At 42.0% G+C, this 22,414-nt stretch overlaps 1 protein-coding gene across 1 annotated transcript; it reads left to right on the top strand.

The window, feature by feature from the left end:
* The first annotated feature begins 1,285 nt into the window (after positions 1 to 1,285).
* Positions 1,286 to 20,905, top strand: ZNF622 (zinc finger protein 622). The gene is made up of 6 exons (XM_082259602.1): positions 1,286 to 1,897; positions 4,941 to 5,201; positions 5,796 to 5,958; positions 14,185 to 14,300; positions 18,626 to 18,769; positions 20,740 to 20,905. The coding sequence occupies exons 1-6, from the start codon at positions 1,294 to 1,296 to the stop codon at positions 20,865 to 20,867; spliced, it is 1,416 nt and encodes a 471-aa protein (XP_082115728.1). The 5' UTR covers positions 1,286 to 1,293; the 3' UTR covers positions 20,868 to 20,905.
* Positions 20,906 to 22,414: the final 1,509 nt, after the last annotated feature.

Raw genomic sequence — 22,414 nt, forward strand, 5'->3', positions numbered from 1 at the left:
CCAGCTCTGTGATGTTAGCGTAGGCTTTAGCTTGCTGCTGTCAGCTGAATCTGGATCACAGGGGTGTAGTAATAGGTGACCCAGAGGAGTATAGCCAAAAAAGCTTTGGCTATACTTCTCGTTTTTGACCAACTGTAAGTTGTCATGCAGAGGCAGGTTCCTAAACGCTTTGTAGTATGTTTGATGCAGCTATCTCCTCCACATCTGTCACTTTTTGTTGCTGATGCATTCTGCTTGTAGAGAGGCATTGTAGGCAATGGGAGAGGTGAGTACTTTCTTTTTTCAGGGGACACCTTTATTTGCACTTAGATTTAGACTGATGTAAGGCTAGTATTTTTCTCACAAAAGGTGGCAACTGGGTAGCATGATACAAGTGTAAGGTATGCACACTGGGACTCTTCTAAACCAGGGATTCCCAAACTATGGCCCTCCAGTTGTTCAGGAACTACAATTCCCATCATGCCTTGTCATGTGTGTGAATGTTAGAGTTTTACAATGCCTCATGGGACGTGTAAAAGTTCTGCAACAGCTGCAGGGCCGTAGTTTGTGAATCCCTGTTCTAAACATTTCTCTCCTGGCAGGAGCAGCTGCATAAATGCTCCTAAGCCGATTTTTTTTTTTTTTTTTTTTTTTTTTTTTTTTCAAGCGTGTTTAGGCATGCCAATTGCTTTGGCATTTATTCATTTCAATGGCCAGAATATGAAAAGTGACTAGCATTAATGTGCGTTTTTTATGCTTAAAAGCGCCTCTCCTGAATGCACACAAGTAATGGGGGTTTTCTTTTCTGCCTCTAAATTCCTATCATGTAACACATAGGATAACATGGAGGGGAGTTTAGAGAAAGCAGAAAAAAAACCTCAAATGCCTGTCAAAGCAGCTTTTGTGAGCTCAAGTGTGCATGAGGCCCGAAACTGTTAAAAAAAAATAAAATAAAATAAAATTAAAATAAAAAGTAGTGTTTATTGCAGACAGCTCTAAGTATGCTGAACATTTTCTGCGTAATTGGACCTAAGCAGCCAATGACCAGGGTAAAACACTGTTATGTGTCAGCGAAGCAGCATGAATGGTGAATGTACGGAAGTGTAGTGGGAGTATGGGTAACCAGGAGACATTATCACCTTGCCCTAAATTCCCTGCCTTTTTGTATTGTTTTCATACCTCTTTATTTGATAACCAACTTAAAGAAAAAAAAAAGGGGGTAGACTTTCTAGTATGAAAGCATAGTTTGCAAACATGTTAATCTCTTCTTGTGGTTTGTTTTCCAGCTGTACAGAGCCCTCAAGTTGCACAAAGATGTCTGCCTACACCTGCATCACCTGCCGAGTGGCCTTTGCAGATCCTGATATTCAGAGAGCACATTACAAAACAGATTGGCACAGGTACAATCTGAAGAGGAAAGTGGCTGACATGCCTCCAGTGACAGCAGAGAATTTTCAGGAGCGGGTCCTGGCCCAGAGGGCTGTGGTAGAAGAGCAGAGTAAAGAAACAGCCACCTACTGCACTGTATGCAGTAAACGATTCTCTACATTCAATGCCTATGAAAACCATTTGAAGTCCAGAAAACACCTGGAATTGGAGAAGAAGGCAGCACAGGCAGTCACAAAGAAGGTTGAGATGATGAATGAAAAGAATCTGGAGAAAGGTTTGGAGTCAGAGAATGTAGACAAGGATGCTGTAAATGCAGTTATTCAGCAGGCAATCAAAGCACAGCCCTCCATGTCTCCAAAAAAGAAAGTCAGCACTGATCAGGATAGTGACATGGCTTCTATTTCCATCAAAAATGGGTCCCAGGTGAGAGCTAGACCCGAAAAGCCACCCAGATTGCAGTGGTATGAGCAGCAAGCAAAGAAATTGGCATCTAAAGAGGATGAGGATGATTCTGTGGAAGACGAAGAAGGTAATGCTGAAAACAGGAAATTTATACAAACTGTTACACCAGCAAAAAAATTGTGTTTCTATATCATGACCTTTTAATTACAATCTTACTATAAAGGACATGTCAGAGTAGCAATCCTGTCGCACGCATAAACTCACCAGTGACAGTGTCCCTATACAGGTAGGAAAAATATTCACCTATTTTCATGTGCCACTTCATTGCTATCTGAATAAGATATCACTCACTCGCTGGCAACTTATATTTTGCAGTGAAGTAGGTGCATTTTTAGCAATCCCGTCACTGGCAAGTTCTTACTAGCAACAAAATCGCTAGTTGACCTGACAAATTTCCAAGCTGATGAACTCCCAATTATCAATACAAATATAATTTTTCTTTAGAAACCATGGTAGCAAGCAGGCAAAATCTTCCAATGCTTTTAATGCATACCTGTGCTTTAATTATACACACCAAATCGCTTGACTGAGTTGCTAATGTGTCTTGTATGCAAGGCCACGAAGTTTGTCAGCTTAAGAAAAGGGAAAAACTGAATGCAGACATGCAGGGAGCATAGACTACCTTCTGAGTAATTCACTTTTCATCCAGACATTGGGGGTGATTTACTAAAGGCAAATATACTGTGCACTGCAAGTGCACTTGCTTCAGAGCTTAGTAAATGAGGTAAAGCTTTGGTTTGCAAACAATACCCAATCACATGCAAGAAAAAAAAAAAACGCATTTTTGTTTGCACATGATTGGATGAGAGGAATAAGCAGAGCTTTCCCTCATTTTCTGAAATCTAGATAAACAGATGATCTGAAACATCACTTTATTATAGCAACAAACCTCCATCCCTAATAATGTGTACAACAGGGGAAAAGGAGAGTAATGGGACTTTAAATGAGATCAGTTGCTAACTCGAATGGCCAAATAGAGTAACAATTGTCTCAAAATGTTGGTTTATTAGGTGCTATGGAAACAATCACATAGCACAGATCAATCAATATAAAAAAACACATATTCCAGATCTGAATACAGACAATGTGGACACGGACATGGAGGAGGTAGTGAAAGACATCTCTTGACATACATAAATATAATTCATATAAACTTAATATATAGTAGCAGATAAATATTATCATACAAAGGCTTACATATATATAACTCATACATGATACATAATCAATGTCCAAATCAGAATGTCTACACATCCAATAGCTCATATATTCTCTCATGTAAAATTCATAATCCGTGTCCAGATAAATCCTCATATTTAATGGCTCTACGCGTTTCGTGGAGTTTGCATCCACTCTTCAGGAGCTTAGTAGAAATTATCTGTAAATAAGGACTAATTTTAGACTAGGCAAAAATCTCATATGGATAAGAAAAATACACCGATAAATTCCCCTAAAAAAAAAAAAACATAAAAAATCTGGGGTTTTCATACTTTCATATAAGAATAAAGGAAGAAAATATCTGGGCTAAACCAAATTATTCTCCGTCGCTGAGGACACACTATGGATAAAAGTCTGATCCGGGGCTGAGGCGGGTGTACGCCAACTGGTCCCAAGTTGGAAGGGGGGTGGGGGGGGGGAAGGGAAGAACCCCTATAGAGGAAATGGAAATCTAGAGCAACTGCATTTGCAGTGCACAGTACATTTGTCTTTAGTAAATCAACCACATAGTCGTAGTGCACCAATCTAACACACCACTATTTGTAACTTGGTGATCTTGGAAAATCTCTGCTGATAATGCTCAAACACCCTTCTTTCTGCTTCCTGCATTAAAAGCCTGATTTAAAAAAAAAAAAAAATGCCAGTACCAATACGTTTATCACTGCCAGCAAGAGGTGCCAGCCTGTCAAAGTGTGAGTGTGGGTATAAATGCATGAAGTAGCGAGGTGAAACCTGTTAATAGGTGTGTGGTTATAAATAAATATTAATCTGTGTTTTGCTGTCTGCAGGGCAAAGCAACAGGTTTACTTTAATGCACACCTCTGAAGCAGCACACAGTTACTTTTCCTTTGTTCGCTCAGCCACCAGGCCCTGTACAAGCTCTGAGTTTCTGTAGTTGATAGAAAAAAGAGGGGGTGGGAGGAGGGACCACTAAAGGGGCCCTCTAAAAGTTGGACAATTGTGTCCGGTACCACATCCTAAGATAGAAATTGCACAAAAAACCTGACCACTAAATAGACTTTGTTGGTACCACTTGAATAAAATGTAAATAATTTTATTATACAAAATTTAAAATGCTATGCTAAAATCGTCAAAATACAACATTCTTTCACAAAGACATATGCATGAATTGTAATATACTACTTAATAAGAGTTCCAACATCCACCCTGCTCGAACTGAGTAATGGGTAGCTTGCTGTGATTTCTCAATGCACTTGCGTTTAACGGGTCGTTACCGGCTTCTTCAGGAAAGAGGCTACAGCCAAGCTCTCAAAAAGTAAACATACAGGTATAAGCAAGATCAATCACAGTAATCCTCCTATGACCAGCTGTTCTCAATCCCTTCAGTAGATGGGGAGGTCCACATGGGCTTTGTCCATAACTCGTCAGATGCCCAGTTTGGCCAATGTTTATATCCCAAAAAATTATATATCTGGTATCAAATGCTAGTATAAAGCGATAAACCCTGTGAGAGGACTACAGTCCTGGTCGGCGAGGAGTTTAGAAAGGGGGGGCGCCCTTGTGTCCCTCCTACAGCAGGGTAAAAGAGGCTCCTATCTGTAGTTGAAGCTTATGGAAAGTTGAGGACTTTCAACTTTCCCATATGCAACACCGCTGGGTCAATTACCAAGCACCAGTGCTGTCGCACAAGAGGCTGAGGGCTAAGTGACATGAACAAAGGGATATACCTAGCTCCTGGCAGCTGAAGAGCAAAATGAAAGGTTTCTGGGCAGGGGGGCATTAAAGTGGACATGTTGAATTGCCCTGCATGGGAAAGCACAGGCTGATTAAGATTTCTGAATTTAGTACATCTTCCAAGTTTAGCCAAATCTCTGAATGTTTTCTCTTGTTCCTTGGAATTTCACTCTATCCTTACCTTTTTTGTTTTTCAGAATGGGAGGACATGGTATCAGAAGATGATGCAGACAGTGATGAGGAGGAGGAGATGGAAGAAGATTTAGCTGTTGAAGGCGGTTCTGCTGCTTTAGCTGATAGCACTCCACCTGGTGCAATCCCTGTCACAGAGTGCTTGTTCTGCTCCCATCATTCCCGCTCACTGTTGAAGAATGTTGCCCACATGACCAAAGTTCATAGCTTCTTCATTCCTGACATAGAGTATCTGCAGGATCTTCAGGGTCTCTTTAGCTACTTGGGTCAGTGTTCAGGAAATGATTGACATTTCACAAAATAAGTTTAAATTGGACCATTGTATACCAATCTATTACGCTTCATTAATCAAACTGTTGAATGGTTCATTTACCTATATACAGCTAGGGTCACTGCTAGCGCTTGTGAAGCGAAAATATAACCAAGTAATATGCATAAAGCCCAACTCCAGCCAAATTGTGTTATTCCTTTTCAATAACACAGGGATGGATTGGAACTGGTCAGGTTTTTAATGCTGTCTGTAACCCCTTCAGGTAGATTTTCTCTCACTTCCAGTTGGGTAACACAGCAATTATAAAACCTGATTTAGCAGTAAGAAGGGGTAGAACCTCCTGATTGCCATTTGTGTACCTGTTGCAGACATTACAATAACTTCCCGTGTGGCCCATGAGAATGGTAAAGATAATCTTTCCTTCCAAAGAAGCAGTAGTTAAAGCCTAACAGAAAATACAAGTTTTAGTTGTAGTTCAGCCTAAAAAGCTGTGTTGATTCCTTGCAAAAGCTGTGTGAGCCGCAGGGACTTTGGTGCGTCTTTCATTTTCAGTTGTGTTTACTGTGTTGTGTGTTTCCTGACTTTATAGGTGAGAAGGTGGGTGTTGGGAAGATATGTCTCTGGTGTAACGAAAGAGGAAAGTCCTTTTACACCACAGAATCCGTTCAAGCTCACATGGTTGACAAGGGTCACTGCAGGCTTTTAACTGATGGTGATGCTGCCCTGGAGTTTGCAGACTTCTATGACTTTCGGTAAGAATAAATCACAAACTGAGACTTCTTTTATATATTTTTTTTTTTCACTGATGCTTATTCTGTTACTTGTTTGTTCTTTTACATGGGTGCAAAGGAAATTGTGCGATTTAACACTTTTTTTTTTTTTTTTTAAAACCTAAGCTGGCCATAAACCATTAGATTTTTCTGCAGGTTGACTGGAAGAAACCTAGCAGATTCCTTCTTCCATACCACACTGTGCTATTGCATTCTGACAGCCGTTGGCAGTGGCTGTCAGAATACTTAACCACTTCCTGCCCAGCCTATTGTCAAAGGACCGGTGGGGAGGACATTATTCGTTCTGGGTGGATGTCATATGACATCCTGCCATAACACGCCTCACGTGCACCCCGTGTTCCACGCTGTTGATGCGATCTGTCACCAGCTGTGCTGACCGGACACAGCCAATGACTGCTCAGTGAATCGACCCACTGCTGGTATCATGTGATCACTGTGACCATTCTCAGCAGATCACATGACAATTGTAAACAATGGATGTAGTCCTTTTATGCCATTCATTTTATACAATTGTGTTGCTAGCTGGAATTGGTCACAGTGATCATATGTTACAGACAGGACCAATCACAGCCCATGTGGCCAATCACAACAATGCACGCTGAATGAATCTGTTTCATTCAGTAAAAATGGTTGATTAATTTAATGAAGTTCAGTGATATAAGCATTCATAATTTATGTAAAAACAGAAAAAAATCTGATCTCTTCCCCAGAACGTTAGTGTTACTACGATAACACTGTATTGCTCCGGTCACTATGTTTTAAAAAAAAAAATATATATATATATTTTTTTTAACATACTGTCACCAGTTATTGATTCTGATCACTGTAGGGCTGCAACTAACGATTATTTTAATAATCGATTAGTTGCCGATTATTTTTTCGATTAATCGGATAAAATCATAAAAAAAACTCAATATGCCTTTTTTTTCATTTATTTAAAATAATAATGAACAAACAGAGTGTTAGTGCCGGTTCACACTTGTGCGGTTTGCGAGATTGCATGTAATTCAGAGCGCACTGCTCCTAAATTACATGCGAGTTCAGCCATACACTTTGTATGGCTGAATTCGCAGCGCATCCGCAGCAAACTCGCACATGAGGCTTTTTTTTGAGCCGCCTCAGAATCGGATCGCACAGTGGTTCACACTAGTGCGATCCGATTTTGTGCGAACTTGCAGATCGCACTGCAATATGCAATTGCAACTGGGGGTGTCGTTAACTTTTAATTGACACCCCCTGCGTGTGAACTGCCAGAAGTGTGAACTGCCAGATGTGCGGATGCGATGCGGGAACACGCTGCATATTCGCAGCATTCCCGCATCGCACAAATGTGAACCGAGCCTAAGGCCATCGCATCCGCACATCTGGCAGTTCACACTGCCATATGTGATACGCAGGGGGTGTAAATTAAATGTTAACGACACCCCCAGTTGCGATCGCATATTGCAGTGCGATCTGCAAGTTCGCACAGAATCAGATCGCACAAGTGTGAACCACTGTGCGATCCGATTCTGAGGCGGCTCAAAAAAAGCCTCATGTGCGAGTTTGCTGCGGATGCGCTGCGAATTCAGCCATACAAAGTAGGGATGCACCGAAATGAAAATTTTGGACCGAAAATGCAGGATGCCCTTGGCCGAAAACCGAAACCGAAAATGACTTTTTCCCCCCAAATTTTTTTTAAAATGGATAGAACAGGGGCATACACTAAAAACAGGCAGCGACGTATACCTGTCGCTGCCACCCTGTCACAGTATATGTACTGTGATGGGTTGGCAATAGGTTAATTTAATTACCAATGGTATTTGTATTATGCAGCATGAGGGGGTTAATGTATTGTCACTGCTGGTCACTCATCTATTAGTGACCGACCAGTGGCAGGTAATTAACCCCTTTGTGCTGCATTAGTGCAACCAGTGTTAATTAACACTGATACTGGTTGCACTAATGCAGCACAAAGGGGTTAATTACCTGCCTGGTCGGTCACTAATAGATGAGTGACCTGCAGTGACAATACATTAACCCCCTCATGCTGCATAATACTAATATCATTGGTAAGCTGCCTCAGCTCCCCCCCCATCTCCCCCCACTCCCACTGCCTCAGCGTCCTCCTCCTCGGGTGTCCTGCATTCAAAAGTCCCGCCTCTGGCCGGCGGCACCGCCTCTCAATGACGTCCCTACTACGATCTGTGCATTATGAATGGACATATTAGGTCGGGGGGCGGGGCGAGCGGCCGCTATAGAGAGAACTAATGTGATTCTTCCCTGTCAGCTCAGCACGTCTATGTGTGAATGAGAACAGAACTGAGCTGACACCGGGGGCGGGGGGGGGGGGGGCGGGCGGAGCGGCCGCTATTAGCTGTAACTATGTGAGAGCTTCTCTTCCTTGTCAGCGGAGATACATGCCTGTCAGTGAAGAGAAGCTCTCACATAGTTACAGCTAATAGCGGCTGCTCCGCCCCCCCCCCCCCCCCGCCCCCGGTGTCAGCTCAGTTCTGTTCTCATTCACACATAGACGTGCTGAGCTGACAGGAAGGATCACATTAGTTCTCTCTATAGCGGCCGCTCGCCCCGCCCCCCGACCTGGTATGTCCATTCATAATGCACAGATTGTAGTAGGGACGTCACTGAGAGGCGGACGGCCGGCCAGAGGCGGTACTTTTAAAACCTGCCCTGTGCTGCGCCCTCCTCCTTCCCCACGGCAGCCATATTTTATTTTCGGTACTGTTAACCCATTATCGGCCGAAATAAGAGAGGCTAATTTTCGGCCGATAATTTCGGTGGCCGAAATTTCGGTGCATCCCTAATACAAAGTGTATGGTTGAACTCGCATCCGCACATGAGATCACATGTAATTTAGGAGCAGTGCGTTCCAAATTACATGCGATCTCGCAAACCGCACAAGTGTGAACCGGCACTTATACCAAAACTTTTTTTTTTTTTTAAATTAAGCTGCTATATACTGTAAATAATATAATAAACGCTTATCTAGATAAAAGAGTTAATATTCCTTATAAGGTGCAATATTATAATAGAAAAATAAGTGAATAAAAACGTCCCTGTCAGCCATAGATATGAAATAGGCAGCATAGAAAGACCCCCTATATGTGCTATATGGACATTTTTAATCACTTATTTTTCTATTATAATATTGCACTTTATAAGGAATATTAACTCTTTTATCTGGATAAGCTTTTATTCTATTTTTTGGCGGGCTGCTTTGCATGTACAGGCAGGGCTGCTGTTAGAAACCACGGGGCCCCGTACAGCCTACCTGACAGGGCCCTGCACTGCAAAACTCGCATAGTGCTTCTGGTGCCATTAATTGTTAATGGAACCCCAAAAACAGTTAGCAGAATGTGGCAAACTTAAAAGTAGGATGCCTTAAAATGTTCTAGAGCTTCTATGGTGCGCTGTCTATTTAAATAAATAGCCTACCTTATGTGTGAAAAACAAGCTAAAAAAAATTAGTGCAGGAACATGCATTCCCACTAGGATGTGAATGGGACCTCAGGGGTGCCAAATAGAAATGTCTGTCAGGTGTAGGGAGAGGTGTATTCACTGGCCCCTAGCTCCAGCACTGCAGTGGTGGCCAGTGTCTACCTGCAGCTGGCACATTTCCCCCCTTCTCTCAGCTTTCTGCAGCTACATTCCCACTCACACCCTTCCAGCAGAATGACTTCTCCATTCAGACCCTACAACCACTGCAGGTTACAGTGTCTGCACACAGAGAACTGTGTGGAGGTTGGCAGAGCAGAGCTCAGGACTCAGGGAGGAGGTGGAGCAGGCAGAGAGTTTCCTATCGCCTCGATCTTTCTTCTTTGCAATAGATAACGCTGCCGATCACAGGGGGAGGGGGAGTTTCAGGACCTGGCCAGCAGTAACGATTTCATAGCAAAGGCAGAGAGAGACTCTGCAGCTGTCCCTGACACACACAGAAAGAAAGGGGGTTCCACAGCCTGGAGTCACAAGGCAGTACAGCCGGCTCTCCTTTCCTGCAGATGCCCGGGCCCCTCTTCTGAAGTGACTGTTTCTTTTCTCCCTGACCTCGATATGACTCACTCCCTCACTGACGTCAGGAAATGGGCGGAGAAGAAAGGCAGAGAGGAAAGGAGGAGGGAGGGGGGAAGTCACGGAAGCCGTGCTGTGTGAGAGAGAGAGAGAGAGAGAGACAGTGTGTGCACGCTGCAGCTTCACAGAGGAGACGGAGCTCGCTGACAGTCGGGGAAAGCAGCACAACTAATCGACGGAGCAACTAATCGATAATGACAATCGTTGGCAACGATTGTAATTATCGATTATTATCGATTTCGTCGATTAGTTGTTTCAGCCCTAGATCACTGCCACACCCATTATATGATAAAACTGTACTGCACGGTTGACAGTATGTTTAAAAAAAAAAAGGAAATTTGTGAACTTTTTGTTCATTTTTTCAAAATATTGTGACAAAAAAAATTAAAACTTCAATAAACTCGTCATGCTTCTTACTAAATACATTGGACTGCCTACTTTCCAAACAGGGGTTATTTGGGAAATATTTGTGCTGTTTTTTTTTTTTTGGCGTTTTCAATCCTCAAGAAAGGAGATAGGCCGTCAGTATATCAGAATTGATAAATCAGTATATGTCACATAGTTTGTGGAATCTCTCAAACTTTCCTACAGACTAAATAATATACACTGATTTGGGTTATTTTCACCAAAGAAATGTAGCATTCGTATCACCTCTCACACTCGCCCCCCCCCCCTTTTTTTTTTTTTTTTACTTGCCTGAGCCCTCATTTGATCTAACGCTTTGCACGAGTGCCCTCATAGGAAGTGGCATTAAGATAAAAATCCTTCTGTGTGCAGCAGCCCTTCTAACCCCTCTAATACTTACCTAAACCCCCACTCTATCCAGCGATGTCCATGAGTGCCTCAGTCTTCTGGTACTTGCTCTACTGATTTGCTGAGACACAGCAGCAGCGCCATTGTCTCCCGTTGCTGTCAATCAAACTCAGCCACTCAGGCGAGAGAGCGGGCAGAGCCGAACAGCACCTCCTTGTCTGGATGGATACACGGAGTTGCAGCTCGGCTTAGGTGCCCCCATAGCAAGCTGCTTGCTGTGGGCACTCAACAGGAGGGGGGTAGGGGCTCCAGCCAGGGACCCGATAAGAGGAGGATCGGAGCTGACCTGTGCAAAACCACTGCACAGAGGGGGTAAGTATAACGTGTTTTTTGCATTAGCCTCTTTTACGAGGTGTTAGGATCTACCATGGGAGGCTGAATGTTGAAGTTCTAGACCTGCTCACAGATACTTGGGCCTATTTAGACAATTAACCTACCAACATGTCTTTGAATTGTGGGCACAAACTGGAGTATCCAGAGGAGACCACACAAGCACGAGGAGAACATGCCAATGCCATGCATATAGTGTCCTCACTGAAATTCGACCAAGAACTCTGGTGTTGCAAGGCATAACTGCTAACTACTAAGCCACTGTACAGGCAGAAGTTTGTTTCTATTGTTAAAATCGATCATTTATGCAGGGTATTAATGGTGAACAGTTTTTAGTGCAGCTGCAGAGTGCAGTGGTTTTCCACTCTTGGGGAGAGTCTGTAGATTCAAAATGGACCCCACTAAGCTATGCCTTGGACCACAGTATGTAAATACCTTGCCTTTAAACACATATTGAGGTGGACTTACTAAAACTGGTGCACACAGTCTGGTAAAGCTGTGCTTCGTAACCAATCAACTTTAGTTTTTAGCTTAGGATCACACTGAATGCAGGTTTGAAATTGTGCGAGTTCAAATCTGCATTTTAGTCCGATTTCGGGGGAGATTTGAGAGACCTCTGTCTATTGAAATCGCCCCTGAAGTCACCAAAAGTAGTACAGGAACTACTTTGTGGCACCGTCCCGATTCCCAAAAGTCAGCGTTGCACTGATTCAGTGTGTGCGTTGCTGGCAATGGGCTCCGATTTGACATGCAATTTGGCATGTCAAATCAGCCTGATGTAAACGGGCTTATTGTCAAAGCTTAAATGAACAAGCTGAAGTTAGAAGCTGATTAGATACCAGATTCCGTGTGCACCAGTTTTTGTAAATCTTTCCCATTTAGTTATAGGTCTAGCGCTTTGTAGATATCAATGTACCATTATACAGAATTGTATTTACAGAATATTGGTGTGTAACAAATTCTACATGACATTATAGGGTGAAAATGTGCTAACCTCTGAGTAGGTGAATACAAGAGCAGTGCTTAAGAAGAGTACTCTGATAGTTGTGTACTTACATATTATTGAAAGACTCTTGATTGGATCTGATCTTCGCTGTGCATTGTAGGACCATTGAAAGAAAAAGGTTGCAAAGTGTCATTGTGGTGTTAGGAGACAAACAAATACTTTAAGGATTGGTTCTGAGTTTTCACTACGCATGCCTGATGTGATTAGAGCATCTGTACAATAGTGAAACTTGATAACCAGAGTGCCTGGTTACTGATGAGCTGTCAGGAAGCAATTAGCAAGTCTTGTTTTTTTCACTGGAGACTTGTTTGCTAAATGATGTTGACATTCAGGAAGGACTGTGTTGGTCCCTAATGAGTGTTGGTACAGATTGTAGACTGGATTCTTCACATCTACATACTGCAAACAGATTAGTTTAGGCAGTGTACACTTGGGCTTCAACTGGTATAACGTGTACAGGAGGCTTTTTTAGCAAGCAAGCTTTTAAAGATGTCTTTTTCTCTTATGTCCTCCGACAGTCGCCGCCTCCTCTAAGTCATCACTATTGAGTATTGACTTCCGCTCCGCAGGAGTAGCTAGGCATAAGACTTAATCAAAAGAACAAAAGCATTTGCATAGACACACCCATGGGGGCTGTCCCACTGGTCATTACCCCCCTGCAGTGACCACTCCCAACTCAGTTTGTTTCTGCCTAGCGTCAGGAGTAGTTAGGCTTTCCCTGTGCTGGGGCTACAGTCTCAGCCTTTCTAATTTTTTTTTTTATTTGATTTTCTTTTAAAAATGTCAGTTTTTTTTCTTGTTATACTAGCTGTTTCTTTTGTCAGCTTTAGTTGTTCGTCAACTCTTCAGATGAAGATGGATTCTTGCGGAGCTGGGAATCGGACTGACCGCCCTGGTTCTCCAGGGCACAGAGGGTCAGAGGGACCCCCAGCCCGCCATCGAGCGTTCAGCCATGTGTTCGCCCTGGCATTTTTGAATTTTTGAACGACCCATCCCTGCTCGCAGCAGGGATGCAGCCTGTGAGGTGGCTACCTCACTGGACACATTTGCGGTGCTGCAGTCCTGTCCTGTCCTTGGCTAACTGCATTCCCTGTCAGATGAGGACAGCGGCTTTCCATTCATAGAGGCACCCCATGCCATCTGGTACAGGTAAGTACTTCTGTGTGGGGCCTCTGTCTGGGGTGGCAGTCCTGTGTTGTTGTGTGTCCCCCATGTCTGTGCCTGTGTGGGGCTCCCTGTGGCGATCCCTGCGGGGGTCTTTTGTACATGCGCTGCGGTGCTGTGTGTTGTTGGGGGCCCCTTCCCCTGGATGAAGGGGCACAGCAGACAGCAGCATTGTCAGTCTGGGGGAAGGGTAGTGTTAAATGTATTAGCAGATTTAGAACCACTAACAAATTGAAGCCAAACGTCTGCTAAAACTTTATAAGCTGTTACAGCAAACCTTTTTTGTTTTTTTTCATTTTGGGATAAAGGTTTTATAAATAAAAGCTAAGCATTGTAAGCACCCCTGTCAGTGTTAAATGGTTTGTCTCAATGCTGTAACTGATACATTTGCTGGAGAGCTTGTTCTTCTTCTTGACAAACACTTTACTAGATGAAAAAATGAATGCAGTCAGACCACAGTAATTAATCAGTTGTATTTCTGAGCATTTTTCTTTGATTGTTTAGATACTTGGATGTGATTTTTCACATAACTGTAATTATTCAGGTATTTATCTAGGAATCACTTTCTAGAGGGGCTTGTGTAGATTGATCAACACATTATGCTTTGAGGTGCATTCAGCTTATATTTGAGACCATTTTGAGATGTTTTTTTAGTTTCCTGACTATATATTCGAGTTATAATTTGGTCCTTGATATGCAATGAACTTGTTATGTTGTCATGGCTGAAGTACAATAAAAAATATTCTAATGTTGTAGATTTGTACAGGTTTATAAAGTCCTGACTTAAGCGAAAACTCTTCCAACAGGTCCAGCTACCCCGATCACAAAGAAAAAGATGATGTGGAAATGGATGATAGCGATGTGCCCGATGAGAAGAATTTTGAGTATGATGAAGAGACAATGGAGCTGGTACTGCCATCAGGTATCAGTGGCAAAGTCATAGCTTGTTCATCAGTAATTCATTGTTCTTGTTTTAATAAAATTGTATATCCTCTGCAAACTCATTGTTCCATAAGCTGAGTATCAGTGAACTGCACATAAGCCTAGTACACACTATTTTCTTTTCGTTCAACCCAGTGACCGCTCAGGTTGGAGCCGTTATGTTAGTACAGTGATCGCCCCTGCTGTTCTATTGTGTTATGACACAATACCCCCCACCAGAACACTCCAGTCAACACTTTCAGCCATTGGCTGAGAGCGCTGATCAGGAACCAGTCAGCATACCTTTTTCGGCCATGCCCGATTGGCCGGCTTCTGTCAGACCGGCTGCAGTACACACAGGCCTAATGTCAGCGGGTTTCTACTGAACCAGCCAACGCTGTCTGAAGTTTGGCCCGTGTGTACGGGGCTTCAGTAACCTGGGAATGTGATTTCAAAAAAAGAGAAGACAAAGAACTGTTGAGTTCAAGAATTTTTGAAAGAAAAATCTCCAGTAGGCTGCTTGGACAGGTAGGGTTAAAACCCCATATTAATCCAAAGGACCAGCAGAAATGTTGAGCTGTAGATTGTGCAGTGTCGAATGTGCATGCAAAATCAGCCGGACAATGCCCGAAGTTTGCAAAACAGTACAAAAAATGCCCTTTTTAATATGCTAAGGTCTATTCTCTGAAATTAATATTGGATGCTGGTAATCAGTAAAAAGTTTTAAGTACAAAAAAGCACTTCAGAAAGATTGTTAAAGAGGAGTTTCAGCCACCTGTCAAAAAAATAAGTCAGCAGCTACAAAAAGTGTAGCTGCTGACTTTTAAAAAAAACAGCCACTCACCTGTCCCATGGTCCAGCGATGCGCCCAGCCGTCTTTATCCTCTGTCTTCCCTCGGTGGTGCTGGCATATTCAATATGGGCACCCGGCTGTGACCATTTGTGGCTCCGCAGCCGGGTGCCCATATTGAATATGCCAGTACCACCGAGGGAAGACAGAGGATAAAGACGTGCCCACTGCGCATGTGCGAGTCGCGCTGCGCATTGTGAATGGTGGATGCAATCTTCTGGGATCTGTCTGTGTCCCAGAAAACTGCAGGGGGAGGGAAGAAGGAGAACTTCTGCGGCGCTCGGAGCCAAAGTATGAAGCAGGTGCCTGTCAAAATCGGGTACCTGCTCCCCCTCCCCCCAATCCTCAAAAGTGCCAATTGTGCAAGAGGAGCGGGGGGACAAGTCTTTAAAGCGGAACTTCCCCTTTTGGGTGGAGTTCGTTTTAATCATACGAGTTGATCTGATCAGGGCCGGCCTTTGAGGTGTGCGAGCTGTGCGGCCGCACAGGGCGCCATGGGCAACAGGGGCGCCGTGCAGCCATCACAGCTCGCAGATGATCAGGCCACACAGCGGGAGGTAAGCCGTGACCGTGGCCTGGAGGTTCAGTGTGGGGGTCTCTGATGTAAGGGGGGGCTCTGTGGGGGTCTCTAATGTAAAGGGGTATTTGATGTAAGGGGGGCTAAGTTATTAGTGATCATAAAAAAGAAAAGTCAAATAAAGTGCAAAAAAGTGCAAGAAAAGGTGCGGGGGGGGTCAAGCGCGGTGGGTGGGGGGGGGGGCGTCACCACAGGATTAGCTCGCACAGGGCGCCTGAACACCTAAGGCCAGCCCTGGATCTGATATGCTTTTACATTCTGTGGCAGCCAGTAACGTGGTGAGTAGGTAGAGGGAAGTTTGTGTGAACAAATCCTGGAAGCTTATGGCAATCAGTGAAGAAACTGAACAGTCTGGATGTTGCAGTAAAACTGTGAACCAAACATACATTAATCACCTGTAAATTTACTTTAAAGGGTAACGCCACTTTTGTGGCAAAAAAAATATAGCAACTAAAAAAATGAATATAGAAAAAATAGCTTTTTTATTGCAGAGCAGAGACAAGAAGGAATCGGCAACAAAGCTTTTGTTAAAATCTCTGCACACTGTACATTTATACATTTTTTTTCTCAACAAAAGTGAAGGTACTCTTTAAGAAAAAAGCGTAGTATTTGGACGGGCTTCACAGTCCTTCACACTCCTAAGGAGTGCTTATAAAATGTGCCTAAATGCAATGCACCAAAATTTACACCACACTAATGTGAACCAGCACATGGAATTTTTGTGAATGTATTTTGGCAATCCCCAAACCGTTTTTCATTAAAAAAAAAAAGAAAAAAAAAAAAAAAAAACAGATTTTTTTTTTTTTTAAACCATAAGCATTCAAAGAGTGTAGGGGTATTAATAAATACAAAGTGACAGGGCATGTCCAAAATTTTTTGAACTAGCTACATTTTTATAGCTCAGTTTTGCCAATCTGTGAAATTTCCTCAAATTGTGGATCAAAATTAAATAAAGATACCTCTTGGTTTCTATAGGTGACAAGAATTGTTTGTGTTGGCACCCTTTTCATCCATAAGATTGCCATGGTTGTTCCCTGCACAGGTTGTGTTATTGTATTTCTTTTGAAAGCTTGATATGTGTGATAAAGACATACTCGTATACTGGTGTCTGCAATACAGTGTTTTATAAATGAAGAGCCTAGTAGAAATAAAATAGAGAGGTTGTAGATATAAGACCATTAGATCCTAATACTGGTGCCAATGAGCAGTGCTACGCCAAACTGAAATTGGCTGACTAGGCAGGATTTCTAAAGCTCCAGCTATTGATTTCAAATTAAAGCAGGGTTAATTTTAGCAGCGATGTAACATTAGGTATTGATTTCAGGTTAAATAAAACCTGCATATAGAGAAAAAAGGGAGAAGATGGCATGAGACAGAGATGAGATATTATAGTTCAAAATGAAGTAAATTAGTTCTTATACTGGCTTCAAAGCACTGTTCAACAGATCAATATTGCTCTTTGTGATGTAAATATAAGTATATTTAACACATTTTCTAGTTGTTTACCAAGTGTCAGTACAGTGACAATGATATTTTATTTAGGAATATACATTTATACTCTTACAATGCAGTTGTGAAGAAAAGGTTACACTATTATGTTTTGCAATAACTGCTGGATAATGCAATTGAAAAAGTATTGATTTTTAAAGGATGTTGCCAAAAGCTTACATATCCTGCACAGTCAATACAGCTCAGTTCCGCCAGTGGTAACATGGATTTTAGCAACTTTTTACAGTAACAATCAAACAATCAGTAATGTAATTAATGGTTAAGTGTAGTCTGTTAGATTTTGCCATCAGCCTTTTCAAAGCTACCACTGAGCCCAAATAGTTCAATTTATCTGGTTTGACAGTTACAAATAAATTTGTATATTTTGTTATTTGACAGTTACAAATACAGTAGGTTTGAACAAAAAAAACACATGGCTGCACATAAAAATAACTTTGCTATGAATCCTGTTGGTCTTTATTTCTGTTTTGGGACCAATAGGGGCTGAATGTGACATTTTGCAATATTTATCTGTCATTGGGAAGACCAAAATATAAGATAAGGTGTCTATACATGCCATTAGGTAGGAAATCTGAAAACAGCTCTAAGCTCAGATGAGCAGTCAGGCAGACCACCTCACCTCTTTGATGCCTACACATGCATGCATATCTACGTCTTTAAATCTGGCCGATGTAGGCCGGCCATACACTGTTTGATTCTTGAAGTCCATTAATATGGGCAGGCTAAATGTACCAAGTTGATCAATCAGCTTGGGTACAGCCAGCCTGCAGGATTCTTTTTTACGATTATCACAAGCTGCTGCTAAAGCTGCTAGCAATAATCACTGCCTTCCCCTGGCGGGGACAACAACCCCCCCCCCGCCGGGAGCTGACAATGTCTCAACAGGAGGGATTTTCCTGTTGGCACTTGTATCTGCTGCAATTTGCTCATTGATGTGGAAAAAAACACATTGCTTTAAACAGTTCAAGGGATCCCACACACAACCCTTCATTTACAGATAGTGTTATCCAAATCTCAAATCCTTTTTTAGCTAAACTGCTTGAACATAATCTACTAAAAGAAGATATTTAAAAAAAAAAATGCCAGCCATTGCAGCTTCCATATTTTTATTAGCCTACTTTCACTCTTCAAATGTGGACCTCAACATAAATGGACGGCTAACACCATTGACCAATATGAGGGGAATTTTCCCCTTAGTTGTTCCTGGAACAGATGTTCGGTCTCATCTTTCCCCACCCTATCTAAAGGAAAAAAAAAAAACATTTTTACCACTAAAGATACTGTTTATTATGAAAGCATTTTATGTGGTTGAACAGATACTTAAAGTAATGTTTTTTGTAACATGCTGCAGTTTACTGTTTTAAACAGAACACATTAATTTTGTTTACAGGTGCTAGGATTGGTCATCGCTCATTAATGAGATACTACAAACAAAAGTTTGGATTGTCCAGAGCTGTGGTTGTATCCAGAAACCAAAAAGCGGTGGGCCGAGTCCTACAGCAGTACAGGGCTTTGGGATGGACTGGAGGCACTGGTAGGTTTATTGCTGTTGCTATTGGAGTTGGAAACTGGCTAAACCTATTGACATTTATCAAGAGCAAAAAGATAGTTGCCTGTTTAGGACACTGGCAATGTAAAACAATAGAAGCAGTCTTTGTTTACTTTTCTATAAACTTTAAAACTATCAAAAAGAAGCATGGAAAATTATCTAAACTGAAAAATCATTACAGTGCATGTATGCTGCATTTGAAGTGGTTCTAAAGCCTCAAGGTAATTTACCTTCATGCATTCTATGCAGGAGCCCCGCAGCTCTCCCTTAGTCTTACCTGAGCCAGATCTAAACTAGCGATGTGCACAAGAGCAGCATCTCTTGCCGCTGTCTCCCTCCTCATTGGGCAGATTGATGGCAGCGGCAGCCATTGGTTTCGCTGCTGTCAATCAAATGCTGTGACAAGGGGGTGTGGCCAGGTCTTTGTCAATAGGCACAGACTGGGTGGCTCCGGAGCGAGCCCTCACAGGTGCCCCCATGGAAAGTGGCTGTCAATGGGGATACGCACCAAAGAGGAGGAGTCTAAAGTGGCTGCTGGGGACCCCATAACAAGAGGATTGGGGCTGCTCTGTGCAAAACCATGCACAAAGCAAGTAGTTTTTGAAAAATGAAGGTTTAATGGTACTTTAAAGAAATGGAGCTTTTTAATCTACAGTTTAAGATGGAAAAAAAGAAACCCCAGAGCAGTTTCTCCAGGTGAGCTCTGCCTGTAAAAAAAAAAAAAAAAAACCTTGTCTCCCCCCCCCCCCCCCCCCCCCCATTCTGCTGAATACCATTCCAATCCTGAAAAATCACCCCCTTTAGTCTGCTTTCAAGAGTGTCGATCCCCTGGGTTCTTACTGCTGACCCCCACATCGCTATGCCCTATAGTGATGTAGGGGTCAGCTGGTCCATATGTTAAAATGCATAACTATGCCATTGTACATATTACAGACAACTAGGTGTAAACCAGCTTTATAGATAACCATAAAGTGTTTTCAATAGTTCTATGTTTAGTGAATTACATTTGAAGTTTCACATGATTTTCAAACCTGATAGTCTGTGTCTGAAGATCAATGTATCGGATGTTTGGGGTGCTGGATCTCTAAAAGCAGTAGGTGTTCTCCATCAGGTCCTAAACAGTGTAGAGGCAATGGTTCTCCTTGGGCAGCTCACCTAAGAGTGGTGTCCAAAAGTTGTCTTTCCTAGTAGGGACTTGTTGTGTTAGAAGAAGAGGGCAAAACCTGACTGTAGAAAATACTGATTTATATACATCTAAAAAAACAAAAAAAAAAAACATTTTGTGGGTTTAAAGGGTGGTAGGGAATCCTGAGAGGTAAATGGCATGATCACTCCAAATGTCTGGTAAACCTTATTAATTAACCTTATTAAATAGGTATCTTCAAGCTTTATTTTAAGTTTTGGCTTGAGTGACAACATTTAGAACCTTTTTGTCTGTTTATTGCTTTCTGTATTTTTGTTAGGGAGTTGTTCTATGTGGAGAATGCACTGCAGAAACGGGTGTTACTGGGACTGAAAGTGAGGGGTGGTCTCCCTATTGGGAACACAGAATAGCGGAAACCTGGTAGAGAATGTATGGCGGACTCTGGCCCACTTCTCCTTTTTTTATTTTTGGGCTATCAGTGATGAACAGTATCACCAGCCAATAGTTAAGTGGAGGAATTAGGAGAGGGAGGGCCAGAGCCAGCATCCATAGAAATGTCTTCACTTGTTACATTTATAGAGCAGTTTAGGTCTCGGGGGTACTGAGTAATTATAGTGGAGAGCTGATTTTTTTCTTTTTTTTTTTTTCTTAATGTATTTTGCATTTGGGTAAAAAAAATATTACATTGCATTTTGTAATAGTTTTGATTGATCTGGCATCCTTTTTTGGTTTTCATCAGACTAATTAAATCTTCTAGAGAATATGGTTTTTATTGCATCCAAAACTAATTTTAGAACTGTTTCTTACACAGGTGTCACCCTTCAGCATGGTCGTGATATGCAATATATCCAGAGGATGAAGTCTAAATGGATGTTAAAAACTGGAATGGCTAATAATGCTACAAAGCAAATGCATTTCAGAGCACAAGTCAGATTTTAAATTCCTATTTTTTTTTTTCCGTATGGAGATTGTGGTTCGCATTAGAATAACCACTTAATTGCTACTGTGACAGTTTGTCAACTGTTTACCACTTGCTGCATCCAGTGGTTATCATTAAGAGTTAGGCCAAGTCATTGGGTACCCTCTAGAGGAAGCTACATATGCGACAATCATGCCTTACTAAATCTCCTTTACATAATAGTCCATCATCACCAACTAAACTACCGATGATCAAGCCAGCTATAGTTGTTCCTAATACTTTCATGCAAGACATAATTAGCCAAAGAGTGAGCTGGAGATGATCCCATTGGTACCGAAACAGTGATTTGCTTTTAATGACGTAATGCAAATGTTCATGGCATGTTGGATTGTACATTTAAGGTACATGATGGTATACTGTATTGCAATAGAATGTACCAGTGTTTTGGTGTTGCTGAGGAAGTTGTACTTAAAAATAAAAATGCTGTTAATTCAAATAAAAATTGCCGAAATACTGATACTTTGTTTGTAGTGAGTAAAAATAGAATCTGTACACATGTCAGTATATTTACCCACAAAAGGTTTTTGTGCAAAGCACCATGAATTTACCAGGGAACAAAAATGCTTACAAACGAAGTCAAGAGTGAAAAACCGTACACATTATTAGCTAATACACAAGTACAGAAAACTGGATTGTCTAAGTGTTGCTTAGCTTCAGTTTTCAAGTTTCCCAACAGATCCTGTGTTTAGGTTTTCCCTATCCACAGGTAAGTCTTCCTTGTGATATTGCTGGCGGCTTATTCTGAAACTGCCAGTTGCCACGCTGGGCCTCTGGCTTCTATACTTTGAGTCACTAATCCGAAACACCTGCGGATAAATCTGTCACTGTATGTAGGTTCACCACCAACAGCTCCATCAGAAGTGTAAGCTTACATGGCAGACACATGGGTGCAGGAGGTTGTATGGCAGAGTAAAAAAAAAAAAATGGTTTCATGTTGCTTTCTATTGCAGGGAGGCTGGGAGGTTTACTTTTCCTGTTATGGCTTCTTTTAGCCAGACTGATTCCTATATTTTTTTTTTTTTTTGTCCTTCCAGATGGTCTTACAAGTTGTTGTTCTGCTTCCCCATTTTTAGTGGCTTCGGCAGGTTTTGTGCAGGCTTTGAGTCTCAATAAAAAGGGCATGCTTATTCCCATTGAAGTCCAATCAGTTAAGGGTGGAGAGTGTTTCTTGAACTTTTCATCACCAGATCCCAGTGTCGCAGGTTTATAAAGCTGCCATTTGGTCTTCTATACATATTTTTTTTTCAAAGTTGTACAAAGTTAATGTTTCTGCCTCCCATGGTTTAATTTTCTTGCAAGCAGCTTTTAATGTCCTTGAGTTTCTTTCTGATCTTTTTTGTCTGCTTTGCCTGTGTTGTTTGGTGTTACTGCCCCTGGGTCTTGACTGATTTTAGACATCCCTGGGTTTCTTACTATCCAACTGTGTCATTCAGTAGATGTAAGAAAATCTAGGATCAGTAAGTAATCAATTTCTCAGAGTCCGTTGAGGAACACAGCTCCTTCCCTT

This window comes from Pelophylax lessonae, assembly GCF_965119305.1.
Source record: "Pelophylax lessonae genome assembly, chromosome: 5".
Classification (NCBI taxonomy): Eukaryota; Metazoa; Chordata; class Amphibia; order Anura; family Ranidae; genus Pelophylax; species Pelophylax lessonae.